General features: G+C 43.2%; 1 protein-coding gene across 1 annotated transcript in view; it reads right to left on the reverse strand.

Annotated features, from left to right (window-relative positions):
• Positions 1 to 4,437: 4,437 nt before the first annotated feature.
• The window catches only part of LOC138964559 (chitobiase-like), a 28,106-nt gene continuing 11,540 nt past the window's right edge, over positions 4,438 to 21,003 (reverse strand). The window contains exons 4-11 of the mRNA XM_070336550.1: positions 20,033 to 20,472; positions 18,925 to 19,134; positions 18,088 to 18,432; positions 17,349 to 17,537; positions 15,968 to 16,211; positions 15,331 to 15,586; positions 7,020 to 7,166; positions 4,438 to 6,468 (exon numbers count right to left, since the gene is read on the reverse strand). Coding sequence (XP_070192651.1) covers positions 6,387 to 6,468; positions 7,020 to 7,166; positions 15,331 to 15,586; positions 15,968 to 16,211; positions 17,349 to 17,537; positions 18,088 to 18,432; positions 18,925 to 19,134; positions 20,033 to 20,472 — 1,913 coding nt within the window. The 3' untranslated portion in view covers positions 4,438 to 6,386. The remainder of the gene's footprint in view (positions 6,469 to 7,019; positions 7,167 to 15,330; positions 15,587 to 15,967; positions 16,212 to 17,348; positions 17,538 to 18,087; positions 18,433 to 18,924; positions 19,135 to 20,032; positions 20,473 to 21,003) is intronic.

The following is a 21,003-nucleotide window of genomic DNA, read 5'->3' on the forward strand; positions in this document are numbered from 1 at the left end:
TCTTAAGGGCAGACCGGGTAGGCAAAATGAGTTATTTTTGGTCTCATACACCTTTTTGGGGTTGTTGCATTTTTCACACCTTTGAACATCCTGGAATGCATTCAATAATCTGCTTTTGTCATTTTAGACATGTATTCATGTAAATAAAACCATTTTCAAACCGATGTTTTGTTGTTTTTGTCTGTGTTTTATCAAAAAAATCGAAAAAATGGTCAACTTTGGATACTCCGTGCTGGTAAATGTGCGCACATGACATGACCCTTCGCTGTTCAAACTGTGTGGAAATTTCCGTTCTTCAAGATGACGTCATCACCGTTGGGGAATTTCCGTTGACATAGGCACAAAGAGAGAGAATCCGTTCCAACCGAAACCCCGGAATTAATATATGCAAATATATGTAGGTCAAAGGCATTTGGCGCAAGCGCAGTAGACAACTTATCAGTCCCCCGGTGTCAACAAATCCATGACGTTTTCACCGATTCAGCAGCATTTTTCAAAGTTTTGAGCTGCGGAGAACAACCCTAACATTGGAAATGTTCGGCATAGTGGCAAGAAATATCAGAGAAAGATGAACCAGCAGCAGCGAACAGTAGAAGGAAGTAACAACACTCCGAAATGAACCAACATTATCGTATTGAAGCAGACGACATTCTAAGATTCTTGACTCGACGAGGTGGGTTTTGCTTCTTTCTCTTTTCGATCTTGTTTGTTTGACAACGTGATTTATTGCACATTGTTATGTTGTTGTTGTTGTAAGAATGTGTTAGGGTTTGCAGGTAAATGATAAACAGTTTGTGTCTGAAGTATTTTGCGTGTTTCTTGATCCAATTTACTGACCATGCCGCTCGCCGCACCCCCCCCCCCCCCCCCCCCCCTCCCTCCCTCCCTCGATCATCTCTGTGATATCGTCTTCACAACCCCTATTTTAATGTTCTTCGCTGGTCAGTCCTTGAGAGCTTACTATGGTGTAACATGTCATCATTATTCTTTGTCTGGGGTCAAACTGAGAAGCAGCATCTGAGCGATGTACGACTGACACAGTTTCTGTTTCTGCATGGTCATTGACCGTAGGAAAATAAGTACCCTACTAGAGAGCGTTCTCTAATTCTAAAGGATTGGTTTACACCAGCATGGCTGACCAACCTATCATTGACAGCAATATTGTTGTCAAATCTTTTCCATTAACTAAGGAATAAAAAAATAGATCCAATTTACTTCACCAAAGAAAAAAAAAGAGTTAAACTAAAGGACTGGGGATGCAACTCATGAATCAAAAGCATAAAGATCACCTGCAAACAGTGCTAGGTTTAGGAAATCTGAAAATGTATACACACACACAGAACACACACACACACACACAAAACAGACAACAGACAAGAAACAAGCAAATACATAGCAAGTGTGATGAAATAAATTAATTTTAAAAGAAAAATATGAAAAGAAAGAAAGAAAGAAAGAAAATAATTCAGCTAGTTTCAGTATTAGTTCCTGTGTGTATGTGATTGTGTGGTTACTCAAATCCCATAGTAAACTTGACATGTAAATTTTGTGATAGGGGCCAATTAATGAATGTCTTTTGTGTGTGTGTGTGTGTGTGTGTTCGTCAACCGACATATGTGGGTACGAGCCGCTGAGGTGGTTGTAAGAAAACCCGCCTGGTTCAGTGGTTGGGGGCTGATTGGGATTTCTGATTTACCGGCCTAGCCAAAAAGTTGAGGTACACCCCATGTAACATGGTCATTTGCAAAATAAAGTACAAGCACTTGTTGACGTTTATATTGAGTCTTAAATTTTGCAGCTTATTACAAACAAAATCCATGGACAGTTGTATCAATAATTAAATCAGTGTTTGTGTATTTATTAGGTTGGAGCAAGGGGAGAGCCAGTCCTCCTGTGGTGGCAGCGAGGAGAAAGATTGACCTGATGGAAAAGTTTGCTAAACCGGAACTACCCTCTTCCACAGCAGAAACATCAGCTTTGCCATCTTCTGACCAACCATAAGAAGATACAGATACTTTGCCATCTTCTGACCCATCACAAGCAGATATGGATACTGGTACTGTGCAACGTCACTCCGCTGACATGTGTTGGGCTTTTGTCAACATTGATCAGCTCAATCTATTGCTGAAAGGTTTATATCCTGTACTGAATGCTTGTCTGATAGCAGTCTGATTATGAAAGAAGGTGATGCATCAGCCCAAGGATTTGCACAGGCCCTGCATCTGGAGTGCATATGAGTGTCCATTCAAGTCTGCAGTTGTTTACTCTTCTCCCGGTGTTTGCAACGCTTCGGGTGGTAAAGTTGCATTTTAAATAATCCGCGTATGACCAAGTTGGTACATGGAAAGGGACATTCAGCTTTACAGAAATTTGCTGCAGTGTTAGGATTGAGCACAGAAATACTGTAATTAAAATGTTGCAACTTTTGAATGGCTTGATAGCTTTGTTCCATTTGTGTATATATAATTATGTAATGTTGTTGATGATTTGTGAAGCATCATTTCTATGCAATGAAATAAGAAATCAGTGCATCCGTTGGGTTTTTATGAGTCTGACAGTTTGGTTCTGATCAATATTTTCATATCAGCACAAACACAGATAATTGACTTTTTTAATGTTTTCATATGATTTTTTTTTAAATCAAAAAAATCTGATAATTTGATTATCAAATCATTTCCCCTTCATAGTTAAAGTGTTATTCTGGTTAAAAAAAGAACACCCCATTAATTCAAGCTCTACTGTGGTACTAGTTTACCGGGGTACTAGTGAGACTCTTTTACATGCTGTTTTCTCTACATGTAATTTGAGACAAAATGTGGTAATTAAAATGTTGTAACTTTTGAATGGCAAGATGGATTTGTTCCAATTTTGTATATGTTGTTTATGATTTGTGAAGCACCATTTCTGTGCATGGAATAAGAATACAGTGGATTCCTTGTGTTTTTATGAGTCCGACAGTTTCGTTTTGATTCATATCTGCACTAACATAGATGAGTTTTCAAATGATTTTTTAAAAAAAGTCTGGATAATTTGATCGTCAAATCATTTCCCCATTATAGTAAAGTGGTTATTCTTATAAAAACATATCAATTCAGGCTGCACTGTGCTACTAGTTTGAGGTACTGGTTGGAATCTTTCAAATGCTGTTTTCTCTGAATGTAATTTTCAGACAAACATCTGTAATTAAAATGTTGCAACTTTTGAATGGCTTGATGGATTTGTTTCATTTTTGTTTATGTTGTTTATGATTTGTAAAGCGTCAGTTTTGTGTATGGAATAAGAGTTAAGTGCATTGGTTGGGTTTTTATGAGTCTGACAGTTTGGTTCTGATTCATGTTTTCATATCGGTACAAACAAAGATGGCTGTTTTCATATGATGTATATAAAAAAAATCCTGATAATTTGATTGTCAAATCCTTTTCCCTACATAGTAAAGTGGTCATTCTGATAAAAACATATGAATTCAGGGTGCACTGTGCTACTGGTTTTTTTATGTACTGGTTCAAATCTTTAAAATGCTGTTTTCTCTGAATGTAATTTTCAGACAAAACGCTACAATTAAAATGTTGCAACTTTTGAAAGGCTTGATGGATTTGTTCAGTTTTTGTATATGTTGTTTATGAGTTGTACAGCATCAGTTCTGTGTATGGAATAAGAGTTCAGTGCATTGGTTGGGTTTTTATGAGTCTGACAGTTAGGATTTCATGTATTTTTCTTATCAGAACTGAACCGGTAACTGAAAATGCTAAATTAAAATAATATATTGCTTAGAAATGCTTTTCGATACACAGAATTATTAAACACACACATATTGCTGCAAAGAAGAAAAATTGGATCAAAACATGCACTGGTTCACAAACTGCAACATTTTAAAAAAAGCACATTTTATAACGTTTTTCTCACATTTTGGTGAATAAAACCCCCAAAAATTGCTTTTCACTCAAAATTTAAAATGGTTTCCCTTAATTAGGTTATTCTGCTTGCAAAAATCAAACAAGCAGCAAGCTGTTTCCAAAATTAAAAAAAAAAGTGCTTGCCTACCCTGTCCCCCCTTAAAAAAGGAGGAAATCTTAAAATTTAAGTCAATTTACAGAGGTTATAAACAGAAAATGTGTGTGACATATTTCCTTCAGCAGGAGACCTTTGTCATAAAGGATTGAGTGAGGGTAAACAGCATTGATCGATTGCGGAGCAGATTTCAACAATTCCAATTCTACAGGGCTGCAGTGTTAAAAAGAAAGTGGCAATTCCATGAGTTACTAGTGCTCCAAACCATGTAACTTTAAATGCGTTAGATGCTGGAATTTGCCAAAAGAGAACTCCTTGAGGTGTACTGAGGTCATGATGTGCATTTAATTCTCTCTTTCTCTCACTCTTTCCCTCTCTGTTCTTCGTGTGTCGTTTTTGATAACTTGCACCAATAAAAATTAAAGAAAATTGAATTACAACACTCTTTACTGTATGTATACATTCAAATTAATTAATTCAAAATAAATACTGGTGATACAAAAATATAAACATTTGGCTGTAAGTTTAACAAAAACATTAACAATTTGAAGAGACTACGTTTGACATTTTACCATCTACACAACAGAAGCCGTTTCACTGTAGACTTTGCGGTACTAACCATGCATACGCTCTGAAGTAATTGTTATAGTTGACAGAATAAAAAAAAAGTACATGTAATTATGTGTATTTCTGTCAGTCAATTATGCTGACACAGTGCATTTTTCTTCCTTTTCAAAATAAAAATAAAAATAAAAATCGTTCTAAAGTTGGCTTTTATATTTTATATGTTTAGCTGATACACAGGTCTTCAAGTGACTCCTGTCATGAAGTGCAACAACAAAATCAACTCAAATCATAGACCTCCCTGTACATCTTACAGGGATATTGCAAAGATCTAAATTCTTTTGGAAACTTGCCAAAATTGGCATTTAGGTCTTGCAATTCTGGGGAGGTTTAAAGCAGGCTTTGACAGACATCCTCTTTTTTCCCCCACTGCAAATCTGCCAAAATAACTGTAAAGTTTTCTGCGGTTTAAACAAACGTTCGATGTTTTGCCAACTGTCGTCGTCAAACAACATCCCTGTTTGTCTTTTTGAGTGATTTTTCTGCAAGTCTTCACAGTTGGAATAATTGAATAACCACTGGGCACATGAAGTTTGATACAAACTATTCATTTTTATGCAATAGAAAGCATCAAATTAAAAGATTTTTTAGATTTCATTTTCATCAATATGATGACATAAGATTATTGACAACTGAACAAACAATACGAACAGTAAACTCTTCACAATCAATTCATGCAAAACCCAATGGCCATCTACAAAAGATTACAGCATTAAATTGCCACCTTCTGTAGTTTATACTTTTCTACATGAACCTGTAGGGTAAATCAATGTTAACAAAGAAGGTTCCCAACACACAGCAGTCCAGGTTTACTATAATGACAGTACAAAACCTTGAGAGTCAAAAAGGGGCTTTTATCACAGAGTGAGAAGATTAACTTGAAAAACAGGCACCTACAATTATTTATGTTCACAGTTCCCCACTGTTTTCTCACAGCAATTCTAAGATAACATTTGACATAATATTAGTTTTCTGTAACCATTTTGTTGAATGGCTCATCAATATACAAGACAAACCTTATGCAGTGGAACCCCCTTTTTAACACTCCCAAAGTTAAGACCAGACCTGGGAACCCCTGTTTTGCACTGAGTATTCTCAAACAAACTTGGTGTATTTTCAGAAAAATGAGCGTACTCCACACAGCATTTGAACATCCATGATTCAAACATGCTTCACACGCGTCCGCCACATCGTTAATTAAGTTTACCTATACACGTACATTTAAAACAGATCCTTTTTTCAATTTTTACTGACAAAAACTGAAATCATATGTCAAAATACTTGATCGGCTTCAAGATGGGCTTGTGAATGAAAGTAGTCTAGGAATTTTTCTCGTCGTATTTTTTTCCCACTGACCGTACTGATCGTATTCTCGACAATCATGCGTACAGAATACGGCGAAATCGTATGGGTTCCCAGGACTGTAAGACCCTCCCTCTTCTCAGAATGTCTGTGTATTCCCTCTAAAAATGTACCCCCATTTTAGGATTCCCTCCCTGTTATGACCTGGATTTCTCTGCTTTTCAGAAGTCTTAAAAGGGGGTTCCACTGTACTGAAGCAAGAACCAAATCAATATGGGAAAGCTTCATGCATATCACATATGTTACCACCAGCAAAATTAATAATGTTCCCAGTTCACCTCATGTCTGACAACCGTCAGGGTAAGGATGATCCCATGATGAAGATGATCGACAAGAAGATGATGTTCAGACGTTCACTTCAGTTTCAGGAGAGCTTTAGGCAAATCCTGTCATCATCTGTCTGCTTGTGTGGCAGTTGCTCTACTCGGCCCAGAAAGCTTGATCACACGGCTGTGACGTTTATCATCAGCTGAGCTGAAAAGTAAGAAAATTGAACATTCAAGAAAACCTTGTGTTGACACAAATTACATTTACTATGTTAACACTGGATCTTTATTTAAAAGGAAAACATAAAATGTAATAACACCTCTGATGAGTTAACTATGTGCTTACAGTTACTTTGGGGTATGGAAATTATGTGGAGGAGGGCTTGCACATGTGTATGTCTCGCCCATTTTGTTCTCTCTTCTTTTACAAGTGTGCACGTAAAAGATTCTGTAATCCATGTCGGAGTTCGGTGGGTTATAGAAACACAAAAATACCCAGCATGCCTACCCAACGAAAGGGGAGTGAAGCTGACTATGCTCTCAGAGTATAGTGTGGGGAACCCAAAAAGGGCAAACAAGCTCACACGTCACCAGAATTTCTGGAACGCTAAAGAAGAAGAACTCTGTTTACATAATTCTAAGTTGCCCCTGTTTGTGTTTTGCTTTCATTTCGCTAGAAGGCAAGCTTTCCTAGCATAGGGGAATATAAACAATATAATCTCTACGAAACCCAATGTTTTTGTCTTCCACTGAGCTTACCATGTGCGCAGAGTAATCAGATCACTGGCCTCTCTGATTTCGGCAGGCTGTGTATACGTGGTCCAGCGTTTGCCGTTGTCAGTTGAGAATTGAACCGGCAATCCTGTAATCTGGCAGTTCACCTCCAGGAAAGTGTCATCTTTTATCCTGTTTGTGTACAGAAAATTACATGAATCAATTAAAGCTGTGGTCTATTTATGACTTTCCGGGGCTACGATGTTGAAAAGATAGGGATGAAAGCAAACGCTATTCGAAACCCCATCTGTACGGCGTGTATGATCTTGAGAGCTTCAGTCAACGCTTGAATTTTGCAGTGGTAACATCCGGTTTGCTCTCTCAGAGCTGAGCATACTTGTCAAGAAGGATCGAGCAGAAAAAATAAACAACTTGGCAGGGATTCGAACTCAAGGCCTCGGGGCCTCAAAATGTCGGGGCCGATGTCTTAACCGCTAGGCCACTCCACCAGTGTTGTCAACGATAGAAAAAATTATAATTTTATATCATTCTTCGCATGAATTACCATTCATGCGTTACAAAAACGTAAAAATTGCCATTCAAATTTGCCTTTATTTGCAAACATGTTTCACAGTACATGTTTACACCGTCATGCTACAAGACAATCGCGCCATGCAGATAGCTGCGATATCTCTATTTACAGCATGCAAGAAAAATTACAAGAACAGTAATTGAATCTCTTCAAAGCTCTGTGCAGTTGAAAATAGACATCAAAGAAATAGTTACAGGGATGTTGCCACAAATTCACACCTATAGGACAAATGTCCTGAGCTCTTTGGCATCAATAGGACATTTGACTGTTTTCAGACATTTAAATAGGACATTATACTTTTGTGAAAAACACAAAATCATGTGCACACACACATATCAGTATATATGCACCAACATTGTGTGCGTATATTGTTTTATTACTTTTGTTTCAATCAGGACACACACAAAAAAGAAATTAAAAAGCAACCAAACACTTCAGCACTCTTACTTTGATTGGTACACAAACCGCATGATATCCTGACAGAGCTTTTTCTTGACATATTCGACAAGTTTGCCTATGTAGACGGTCTCTTTGCTGTCAAATTCTAACCAACTACTGTAGTACTAAACAGGGTCAGCCATGAATAGTTAACCTTATTAAAAGACCCTATGTGTGAATTTCCTGTTGTACCGACACCATGCATTGTGGAGGTTTCAGCGGCGACACTGTCACTGTCATTTTCCAAAATGATGCAATTGCTAGCCGTGTTTTCCCATGTTCTTGACCCTTATGTAGCACACGATGCTGTTGAAACGCCAAACGTGTTCAGCTTTTGTTGTTCTTTGGCAGGCTTTAGTTTTTTTCGGTGGCATAATTCAGTGCCGTGCGCTTCATCTCTAACCGAAAGCAAATTAATGCAGGCGCGAACCTTGGTCAGTTGGAGTTGTCTCCCATGCTGTAGACGGGTGTACGCAAACAGCTCATACCGCAAATGATTCGGAAAACGTAAGATTTGCACTGCATAACTTCAGTGCACATGTACGCGACAGCGCTTGGTCGCTTTTTGAAGATTTCTATCACGAAAGGAACATTATCAATTATCATGCTGTCCGCAGGAATGGAGTTCTTCGGACAATGACCGCACTCAGTTGAAACGATAGGACATCTGACCGCCATGCGGCTCTGTGAATCGGACATTTGAACCTTTTAATCAATCTATGTCCGATGTCCGACACCTAACGACATCCCTGTAGTTATACATGTATTAACTTCTGAACAGTGGGCGGATAGAGATATAAAATTAATCATGCTGCTTCAAGAATAACATAACATGAATTCATATCATTGTTTTTCCTTCTTTTTCTCAATTGGCGCAGTAGCCTAGTGGTTAGGACATCAGACACGAAGTCTCGAGGTCGAGAGTTCGAATCTTCGCCGGGGTGTTTATTTTTTCCCCTTGATCTCTCTTGAAGATAAAATATTATCAGTCTTGAGAGAGCAAACCGGATGTTATCCCTGAAAAATTCAAGCGTTGACTGAAGCTCTCAAGGTCATACACGCCATATAGGTGGGGTTTCGGGTAGCGTTTGCTGTACAGAATTCTGTACATGATTTTCATCCCTATCTTTTCAACCTTGTAGCCCCGGAAAGTCATAAATAGACCACAGCTTTAAAGCGGATGCAATGCACACAACGAAAGAAGAAAACTTGCTGAGCTGATTCAAGTTTGTCTCTGGAAGATGTTTCAATAAATACACAACCACGAATCAAACTCTCATACCAAATCTGCTTGACGCCTGTGCGAAATTCATGCTGAGGAAAATGTCAATGAGGATATTCATGCCAAGGAAAATTATGTGTACCATGATTTCATAAGTTTTTGTCATTGATGATAATTCCAAAATTTTAATAATAAATTTTCATTTAATTAATATACTTACCCAACTCACATATAGCAATTAACTCTAGTTCAGTGCTGGTAACGCTGTACGCGTTCCCCTTGGTAACAAGGGAGACCACCCTAAAAAAGAGTGATCCATCCCATAATATCAGACCGATGTCCGGTCCAACATCCGTATGCGTGCGCATACGCCGCCATTTGTATCATTCGAACGAAGCCCAACTCACTACTTTTTTAGAACCCAATACCACCACAGCGGGGAGGCGGGAGGGTTTAAACAATGTGAGTTGGGTAAGTATATTAATTAAATGAAAATTTATTATTAAAATTTTGGATTAAATTACATATTATTACCCAACTCACATATAGCAGATTGCTACTATAGGTGGTGGGTACTTACCAAAACTAAGCACGCAGGACTTGTCCCGCCGCTACCATGGCAGGCAGCGCGGAGCTTCCATCCTGTCTGACAGAAGCGACGTCTCTGAGGTAAAAGTTGACGAAAACGTCCTCAGAGCGCCAATACGCAGCTTCCAGTACCTCGGCTAGCTTGCCGGACCGAAGAACTGCCACTGAGGATGCCCAGGCTCTCGCCTCATGGGTTCTAGCCGCGGTGAGAGGCAAAACTGCCCTATCATCACCCGACTGCACTAGCCACCAGGCATATGCTCGTTTGATCAGAGTGGAGATCCATTTGGCCAGAGTCACCTTCGCTATATCCTTACACCTAGCCGTGTTTAAAGATATGAAAAGAAGCTTTTGACTTTCTGACCTAACAGGCCGAGTTCGAGACAGGTAACATCGGAGAGCTCTCACAGGACAATTTGCAATATCGGGATCTCCAGGAGCCAAAATCTTGCTCAAGGGTGGAATGCGCAAGATTGGAGAAAGCTGGCCAGGTTTCTGGTTTTTCGCGAGAAAGCCGGGAACAAATTTGAGAGAAATGGAACCATCCTTCTCGAACGCAATATCCTTGTCTAAACCCGACAAAGAATGCACCTCACTACCTCTCCTCGAAGTAGAGAGAAGCGTTAAAAACACAGTCTTACGCGTCAAATCGGCCAAAGTGGCTGACAAAAGAGGCTCGAACTCATCCGAGGCTAAGAAACGTAAGACCAGGAACAAATCCCATGCAGGGAGAAGCGATTTTGAACGAGCTGCTAAAAGGGCAGCCCCCTTAATAACACTAGCGATAACCCCTCCGAGCGAAATTTTGTGGCCTAATTGCGCGAGGGTCGAAGAGATCGCCGACCTCCGGACCCTAATAGAAGAGGGAGAAGCCCCCTGATCAGCCAACCAAGACAGATGGTTGGCTACATGAATAGACCTAGGAGAAAGAGATTTAACCCCGTTAAGCGCGCACCACCTAGACCAAGAAGCCCAGTGCGATGAGTAAACCGAAGAAGTCGATTTCCTATGCGCATGACCAACGAATCTCAGAGTAGGGGAAGAGGCCCCTGCCCTACGCAAAGCGCTTCGGACAGAATCCACGCGTGAAGGGCCAGGATCTGTGGATTCTCGTGCTGAACGCCTGACCGAGGCTGCACGAGATCTCCTCTTTTCAGGGCGAGAGGGATTGGGGGCCGAACTGCTAGACGCAGTAGGTCGGGAAACCAGTGCTGGCTTGGCCACAGAGGAGCGACCAGAACCAGCGCTGGTTTCTCCAAGTCCACTTTCCTGAGGACTTTGCCCAAGAGGCAGAACGGAGGGAAGGCATACGCCGGAAGATCTGACCAATCCACTTCCAGGGCATTCACCTTCCAGGCCAGAGGATCCGGGAAGGGGGACACAAAGAGAGGAAGTCTCGCCGAAAACCTCGTCGCAAAGAGATCTATCTTGGGCTTGTCGATCTGCGACCAAAGCCGCTGCAAAGACTGGTGTGTGAGAGTCCACTCTGAATGAACAATCCTGTCCCCTCTGCTCAAAGTGTCTGCAAGGACGTTCAGACTGCCCTTCAAGTACACTGCTGACAACAGAATGTGCTGGGCGTGACACCACTTGAGAATGCGACATGCAATGTCGGAAAGACTGTGAGACCGAGTCCCCCCCTGCTTGTTCACATACGACGCCACAGACATGTTGTCGGTGTGAAGACGTACATGACTGCCCTCCAGGAAAGGCTTGAACGCTAGAAGCGCCAGGGAAACGGCCTCCAACTCCAGTACATTGATATGTAGGGAGGCCTGAGAGCAATCCCAAACTCCCGAAACCATGTGCTCGTCCAGATGAGCACCCCACCCCGTCAGAGATGCGTCCGTAAACAACTCTCTCTCCGGCGGTGGACGAACAATGGGAACACCCCGGAACAAATCCGGAAGAAGCCAAACACCTGTGGTCTGCTGAAACCAAGTTCCCAGTGCGATCGGAACACTCCATTCCTGGGATGTCTGATCCCACCTTGACTGCAGGGAGGCCTGAAAAGGCCTCTTGTGAACCCTGCCCAACGGAATGAGGGAAGCCATGGATTCCATCTGACCCAGAACCGAAGTCAGAACCCTTGCACTGGCGTGATTCTCTCCGTAGAGAGACCGAATCAGACCCTGAAGTTTGTCGATCCGCCTTTGAGACGGACGGACAGACCACCGAAGTGTGTCGAATTCCATGCCCAGGTAAGTAAACGTCTGGGATGGTTCCAACTCGGATTTCGTCAGGTTGACAGAGAAACCCAGCTGTGCCGCCCGGCTCAGCACCCTGTGCGTATGAGCCTCGCAAAGCCCCCTGTTCTGGTGAAGGATTAACCAATCGTCCAGGTATGCTCTGAGACGGATGCCTTCCTGTCTCACAAGAGCGCAAAGCTGCCTGACCACAATCGTGAAAATCCACGGAGCTAAAGACAGGCCGAACGGCAGAGCCCTGAACTGGTAAGCTTTGCCGCCCCAAGGGAAGCGAAGCCACTTCCTGTCCGCGACATGTATGAGGACGTGAAAGTAAGCGTCTGTAAGATCGATCGACGTTGCCCAATCTCCCGGCCGTAAGGCCTCCCGAACCGAGGTTGGAGTTTCCATGGTAAACTTGATTACTCTCAGAAACTTGTTCAAAGGAGAAAGATCTAACACCGGCCTCCACGCCCCCGAGGCTTTTGGCACTACGAAAAGTCTGCCGTAAAACCCCGGGGACCGCGCGTCCAAGACCTCCTCTATAGCTCCCTTGAGCAGCAGAGCCGAGACCTCCTCCTGGACCGCGTTCCGTGCCACCAAATCCTTTGGCGCCCTGCAGGGCGGGATTATCCTGACCAGGGGAGCCTTCTGCCCTGACCAGAGAAGCCGGAACCCCGAACACACTATCCCCGTGACCCACTTGCTGGCCACCAGTTGCAGCCAGGAAGAAAGGGCCCTGGACGGGCCGCCCGCTACAACTAGCGCGGGGGCCACCGGGATGTGTTGTTCGGGGAAGTTTCATTGGGGGTGAGGCTTACGCCCCGACCCCCTGGAACCCCCGAAAGACTGACCCCTCTTAGGGTATGGAGCTCCACGCCCCCTACCCCTGGAGGAGAATGACTGCTTCTGGGCCTTCCCACCACCTGACGAGGACGTCTGAGGCTTAGCAGAAGAAAACGCCAGAGTCTGAGACTTGCCCTGAGGCTTCTGGAAACCCTGTGAAGCCAAACGCGCGATCGCTACATCCCGCGCGTCCTGCGTCTCTTTCTGGAGTGCATCGAAAGACGCCTGCCCTAAGAGAGACCCCTCAGCAAAAGGGGAGACCTTCAGCCTCTCCACAGTCGCGGTGTCCCGAAATCTGGACCCCGTCAAGAAGGCTGATCTCCTTGAAAGCACCGCGTGAGTATACAGCCGGGCAGACAAAGTAACCTGTTCTCTAGTCACCTTGCCCAGAGTAGCCAGCAGTGTTGAAACATCTGTCGGCGACGCATCAAACCGAAATTCAAAAGGATCAAGAGATGTGGCAATCGATCTGGATAAAGACCTTTGCAGAGACTCCGACACGGACGTGAGCTCCAGCAAAGACCTTCCAACTTCCTCCACAGCTGCGAGAGAACCGTCAGTACATGGGACAACTCTATCCCTATTGTACCCGTCCTCTCTCAAAGCAGCAAGTTCCGGCGTCACCGGAAGTGCCCCTGACGGCAGAGCAAAAGAGTCAATCAGATTCACAGGATAAGGGGTGAGCTTGAACTTCGGAACACCGGAAGCAGCCCGAGCCCCAGGCTGAGCCAGCCAAGAGACAACGTCTTCCGGGGCCTCGCCGTGCTGAACCAACAACGGCACCGCCGGTTTGCGTTTACCACACAAGACGTTAGCCATTTCATAGGCAATAGTTGACGATTCCCGGAAGCGGTAGCGAGGCCGTTGCTCCTGAGCACTCCGGAAATCGTCAAAAGCAGAACGAGGTGGGTGAAGCTGAGCCTTGTCCTTCACCACCCCTTCCGGAAAGTATCTGAACGCCGTTTCCGCCGCCAGCGCCACTGCGGCTGACAGCTTCACGGGCAAATTCAGTTGGGAATCCTCTACCACTGAGGCATCCCCGTCTTCCGCCCTACACTCCGACTCGAGATCAAGCTCGGAGCCAGGAGGCAGAACATCAGACAGTTTATCGTCGGCAGAACCGACCACTTCCTGCCCCCCGGGCGGAAGAGGACTAAAACGGTCCCCGATATTCTCATAAAGAGACGTACGGAGGCGTTCGTCCTTTCGCTGCTCGTGGGAACTCTCACGACTACCAACGCCAGAGAGAGCCCCCTGAGCTCGCACACCGGCAAGCGGTGTAGACATACCTTGAACTGGTGTCCCATAAAGGAGAGACACCAACTTGGTACTCCCATCCTGCGAAGCATGGACATCCGCCCGAGTCACAGTCGCCGAAGGCAAAGCGGAAGTCGAAGCCGGAACTGCAGGAGACTGCCGTACCTGTGCTAAGGAGAGAACATCAGAAACACCAGACGGAAGCGCTCGTAATTCCTCCCTAGTGGAAGATAATTCCGACGCAAGTGTCGAAACTTGAGCGCTCAAAGTCAACAATAAAGACGCAACTTCAGTTGGCGCTAACCCAGGGCAGCCATCTGAAGTTGAGGCAGAAGCAGAAGCAGAAGCAGAAGAAGAAGAAGCTTTGCCCGAAACACCACTCTTGCCAGAACGTAAACAAGCCTGACCGGAAGTTAAACTGACGTCTGCTAACACGGGAGATTTAACAGAAGTTGAATCAGAAGAAACAGACGCGGATTTTCCTGCGCCCTTCTCTCTCCTAGAGCTACGTTTTGGAGGCGTATCGTCAGAAACCTGCCTCGAACTAGGCTTCCTTTTGGCGCTATCAACAAGCGCAGCCTCCGCCATAGCGAAAGAACTCACGAAAAATTTCAAAGAAAAACAATTTCAGAAAAATTTCACAAGTACAAAACGAGCGACGAAAAACGTCGCTAAAGTTATAACAAAACGGAAAGATCTCACCACACAGCGTAGGTAAAGGTGAACAGTTAGGCGACGACCAAGGGGAGATGCCAAAGCCAAAGACTAAGACAAAATGCTGAAGACAGCAGGAGCGTACATCAGGAGCGTCCTTCCCAGTTGAACCGCTGAGAGAGAATGATACAAATGGCGGCGTATGCGCACGCATACGGATGTTGGACCGGACATCGGTCTGATATTATGGGATGGATCACTCTTTTTTAGGGTGGTCTCCCTTGTTACCAAGGGGAACGCGTACAGCGTTACCAGCACTGAACTAGAGTTAATTGCTATATGTGAGTTGGGTAATAATATGTAATTTAATGCTATCCTGCAACTGAGCCTTCATTGCTGTAACTTGTGCCTGCATACTGCTGTTTTGCACTGAAACTTAACCGTTTTCAAGCTTGTGGTTAGTGACTAACTGTAAACTTGTGTCAATGCTAGTCTTAGAAAATAACAAACAAAGAAAACACCAGCAACAGGTTTCCACTTTGCCCAATTTATGCTTCAGTTTTGCATACAAACCTTGCACCTGGTGGGGGAAGATAGTACTGCACACCCAGTGCATCCAACCGTCTCAGCTCTTTCCGCCCCAATGCCTTGGCAAACTCCTCCCAGTCTCTGCCACATTCCTCCTTTCGCTGTTGGTCGTCACGGTGTCGGCTTTCCCAGGACGCCTTGTGCCAGGCACGCTCGGCCATGGCTAGCAGACGAGGGTAAATCATGGCATCAAACTGGTCCTTTGTCCGGATTAGTTCTGTCCAAAGCTGGCCTTGCAAACCTGAGCACAGAATGTACAAGTAAACCATGTGTTTTGCAGAAGATTTTATAGAATATAGTTTGAGAACCAAATGATTTCTTTTACTTTGTAACTGTCACGCTTTGCTGTAAGGATATAAACTGAGAATTCAAATCACACAGCAAAGTTTCCCTTAAAAACACCACAATCATTTAGTCTATTCAGCCGGATTCATCCAGATACTCCTGTTAGCAAATAATGTGACTTTTAACAAGTTTAACTGGCCTTGGGCACCTGACACAACAACAAACAAATGAAACTCCAACAAAGACTCTACTGTTAAAAAATCCCCAAGAAGTAAATCAATCTGACTTCTTCAAATCTCGCACAAGAAAACCAGTCAATCTAACTTCCCAAACTCACCCACGATGTTCTCGGGCTTCTCCAAGGGAGTGGACTCCTCTGCTCCATCCAACGCCTTCAGCTCTTCAGCAGAGAAAGCTTCACCCGTAAGCCTGACATCGGCGTTAGAGAACAGATTGTCCGGAGCAAAGCAGAAGACTTTGTGTGTGTCTGTGAAGCGGCAAGCCCAGTAGAGGCCTCGTTCCTCTGGGTCAGGTTCCTGTGGATGGTCGAAGTAGAGATGGGTCCCGGGGCTAAGAACCACCTATAAAAGAAGAAAGTGCCTATAAACAAAATTAATTAAATTACTCTACAGTGGTACTTGTCATGATATGCAACATAATTTCTGAGTGCTCTTCCATCCACCCAGCTTCCAACTGGGCACCTGACCCTATTCATGCTTTGGGAAGGTGAAGGCAGTGAGGCTGGCCCTAAGCAAAGATTAGATCTTGCTCCACAATGACCGGAGGACAACAGGACTACCCTCACCACCTAAAATATCAGGGAATTCTAAACACGAACTAAAAGATATAACACTGATAAATACACTGAACAAAGGAAGGTAGGCATCTCAGTAGTCAATCAATCAATCAATCAATCAATATGAGGCTTATATCGCGCGTATTCCGTGGGTACAGTTCTAAGCGCAGGGATTTATTTTATTTTTATTTTTTGTTATTTTTTATGCAATTTATATCGCGCACATATTCAAGGCGCAGGGATTTAATTATGCCGTGTGAGATGGAATTTTTTTACACAATACATCACGCATTCACATCGGCCAGCAGATCGCAGCCATTTTGGCGCATATCCTACTTTTCACGGCCTATTATTCCAAGTCACACGGGTATTTTGGTGGACATTTTTATCTATGCCTATACAATTTTGCCAGGAAAGACCCTTTTGTCAATCGTGGGATCTTTAACGTGCACACCCCAATGTAGTGTACACAAAGGGACCTCGGTTTTTCGTCTCATCCGAAAGACTAGCACTTGAACCCACCACCTAGGTTAGGAAAGGGGGGAAGAAAATTGTTAACGCCCTGACCCAGGGTCGAACTCGCAACCTCTCGCTTCCGAGCGCAAGTGCGTTACCACTCGGCCACCCAGTCCACAGTCCACAGTCCTAGTCGTGGTCATCACTGAAACAGTTCATTTTGAGGTGAAAAAGAAAAATCTCTTCTATGACAAATTTTACGGCATCATATTAAAGCTACTGAAACTTATAGCTGCTGCATTCAAAATGGAAGAATTTTACTCCATGCAGCAGTTCTAGAAAGGGAGTCTCTTCCCTGACACGTATGGTTCATGTCTACAGTCAAAACAGGCTAGAGTCGCAGCAACAGCCATGCCTCCTGTTATCAAAAACGCACAGTTTCTAGGCAAATGCACCCCTAATTCACCTGATAATTGGAGTTGGCCAGCTTGTAGACGTCAGAAGCCATGCCAGTCTCCCACCTATTCTTCCAGGCGTACACCATCACGTTCTTGTTGAGAAACTTTTGACGAGAAAATGGCTCCTCGAACTCGTAAACTATCCCATCCTGCCATGCTCCCACCTCCAGGCCCAGTTCTGCTGCAATTTCTGCCACCTGAAAATGGACACACTCAGTGATCAACAATAAAAGGCTGAAGGCTGTATTGGTCATTTTACTAGCAGTTCAAAGGTCTGTCAATATTGACACAAATGTTAGTCAATTTCTTTTACACATGATGTAGTAGCTCAAACTGAGCAGGACAATACTGCAACCTGTATTATATATAGAACTATTCTGTTACTCCAATCACTTGGGACATGGGAGATCACGTTGGAGAGAAAAGAGAGAAACTGAAAAAGATGAAGGAAGCTGTCTATCAAATACACTCTGAAATAACTTCCCAATGCCATTCCTGTTATTACTATTACCCTTTTAAGTACAGCAAAATGTAACCAACAATTATATTTAGCAGGTAACAAAATAAGGAGTACATCTTGACATCACATAATGTTTTCTTGTAAAGTCCTATTATATCAATAAGGAACAGAATCTACATCAGCAAAATTTCAACAAAGAAAAGGTTGCAGCATATTCTTCAAAGATGACACTCCAATAACTTGCACAAGTGCAGAGCATAGACATTACAGGAAATCAAAATGCTCACCTTGACAACAAAGTACTCCATCAGATCCTTGAAAGACTTGACCTCCCCAGTGTCTATCAGGGCCTGACAGGCAGGCGAGTCCTCCCACGCTTCATACGGCACTTCATCGCCTCCAAAATGAAACACTCGCAGGGGGCAGATGTCGCTATGCATCTTCTGTATCTCCTTCATCACTTTGCGGATGAACTCATACGTGGCTGGAAGCCCAGGGTTGAGAGAGTTTTCGCTGAACATTTGCACGGATTGAGATTCGCTGTTTATCGCTGCTGACGCTGACAGGTCTGAGAGAAGGTACTGCTCTGCTGCTCTTGGGTCTCCCGCTGCTTTCAGTTTCGAACAGCGTGCCTTGAAGAAGGGAAAAAAATCATGACACCAAGGCGAAATGTGTAAGGATGTTTCAAAATGCACCAAACTTGGGAAAATATTCTTTGGTACTATAGTATTCAACCAGATCTCTTCATCCAGCTGCTTTTTTTCTGGAAGTATTGTCCCCCAAACTTGTATTTCGGACAAAACAAGAAACTCGATTAAATTCCTGAGATTTCAAAGTAGGTTTTACGTTCTATAGATGTTTAAAAAGCATCATTTAAATTCTGACACAAGTGGCGTATATATACATGTAACTTCTTTTTCTGTGCTCATGGACTACAAGTAGTACAACTCAGGCACATACACACAATTGTTTTACCAGTGGATTCCACCCTTTACCCAGCTGTTGCTGCCAGTGGGATTTGAACCCACTTGGACGACAGAGGCACTACCACTAAGCTAAGGTTGCTCATCATGTAATACTGTATATAACTGAAAGCAAAGAAAATGCTTCCAGAGGCACATTACCTGCATGGCCTTGACAGCAGCGTGACAATGACCGGGCATGTCAATTTCAGGAATGACCTCGATGTGGCGCTGGGTGGCAAATCGCAGGATCTCACGATACTCCTCTACGCTTAAGAACCCTGACCCCGAACTTGTGGTGTAGGGTCCTGACCCCAGAAGCGGCAGAAGGGAGTTCTCCTCCGATGTTGTATGGCATCTTCTGCTGCCAACCTGGTGAATGGATGTATATGATTTGTTGTCCATCCACTTCAAAAACCACCAGGTTAATGTACAAATGAGTGTTTTGTTTTGACAACAGTGGAACCCCCCTTTAAAACCCACCAATTTAAGACTCCCTTCTTTTTAAGACCTAGTTTTCTCAGACTTGCTGTTCTTAACCTCTGTAAAATTACCCCCATTTTAAGACTCCTTCCTTTTTTAATAACCGATTTTCTCAGATGGTTTTAGGTCTTAAAAGGGGGGTTCCACTGTAGTTGATTGAACATTCCAATCGCTATTCTATATATTTAATTTATGTTCAGCTCCGATATTTTAGTTACAGTGACTGGTCTTCCTGCAAAATCAAAGGAAGGAGTGCGAGTACGTTCATAGAGATGTTCTTTTCCCCATCCTTGCTTTGTTGCTAAAAATACAATTATGTTAGCACGGTTTGTAGAGAAAAGAGGCACATTCTTTCAGGTCCTCTCAGCTTCAATCTGTTACACATTCTGGATGCTATCAGGCTCTGAATATTTGCTTGTTAAATATATGTAAAATACAAAATTAATAAGGAAAAAAACAACCAGGCACATCAGTTTTACTATAATATGGAACCTGGCTTGTATATGACTAAAACAGCACGCACACATATGTTGTCAAAGTTTGATTCGATTGCAAGAGGTCATCATTTAATTTTGTGTATCTTCACCTCACAATCTCAACAATGCAGTGCGATATACCATCAACTACCCATCAAGCAGGTCCTTAATTGAGACTGAAGTCAACTTGCAAAGTCATTTTACCAAAAATTCAGCGCCAAAGCTTTATGCAGCCAGCTTTGTGAAGCCGACTTTGCCCCATCAATTTAAGAGGCCAAACAAAACTGCACACACCAAAGACAATCACTGACCTCAGTAAGTTCTTCCAGGCCGGGAATCTCCAGACGCCATCCCTCGTCATCCGTCAGGTGAAAGTGAAACTTGTTCAGCTTATACATTGCCATCACTTCCAGCAGCCGCATCACAGACTCCTTGCTGTGAAAGTTCCTCGACACATCCACATGCATCCCTCGGTAGACGTACCTCGGAGCATCCTTGACCTCCAAACTCTGAAGGGTTCCATCACTAACGAGACTCAAAAGAGTCTGAACTCCCCAGAAAATTCCTGGACCCTCGCTGGCGCTGATCTGAACTCGGTGTTGTGTTGCGTCAACACTGAGGTGGTAGGATTCATTGCTGGTCACTGTTTTATTGTTGATGGAGACTGGTGCTTCTCCCTTGGTGAGAAGGATGGCATGGGAGGAGGGGGTGGTAGAAGAACCGGATGACAATATGCTTGAGCCGATCCTTTCTGGATAAAAGAGCCAAAAGCGGGAGTGAGGCAAAGTCTAAAATCTCTCTCTTTCTTTTATTATCCATCTCACTCTTTCTTTCTGTTCCAAATACACACTGACTAAGCCATATATAAATGGGCCAAAGTCAAAAGGTGCCCCTTGTCATGTGACATTTTTAAAAGGCTAATAAATTAAAGATTTTTTTAATATTTTAACTAAAGCTCTCAATATCAGATGATATTGCCAAAGTTTCAGAACACAAAGTTGATAGTAAGTATTTTTTTATGAATTTCTTATCCTAATTTCCCCCTATTTTTGGTCGTTTCTAAAGCCTCGTTTTTGGGTGTCATTAGAAATGCAAAATTAAACAGTGTAACCTTGTTTTTTCTTAAATAAAGAATAGATGGGCCGGTTCAGTAAAGTTCATTCTTTTATTTGAATTGGTCTTCAATATGAAAAAAACAATCAACATTGAGAATTTGAAGGTTAAAAAACTACAGTCTCCTGTGACATGTTCTGTCACACTAAATTCCTCTTTCTTTGCTTTT

The sequence above is a fragment of the Littorina saxatilis genome, linkage group LG4, assembly GCF_037325665.1.
Source record: "Littorina saxatilis isolate snail1 linkage group LG4, US_GU_Lsax_2.0, whole genome shotgun sequence".
Taxonomy (NCBI): domain Eukaryota; kingdom Metazoa; phylum Mollusca; class Gastropoda; order Littorinimorpha; family Littorinidae; genus Littorina; species Littorina saxatilis.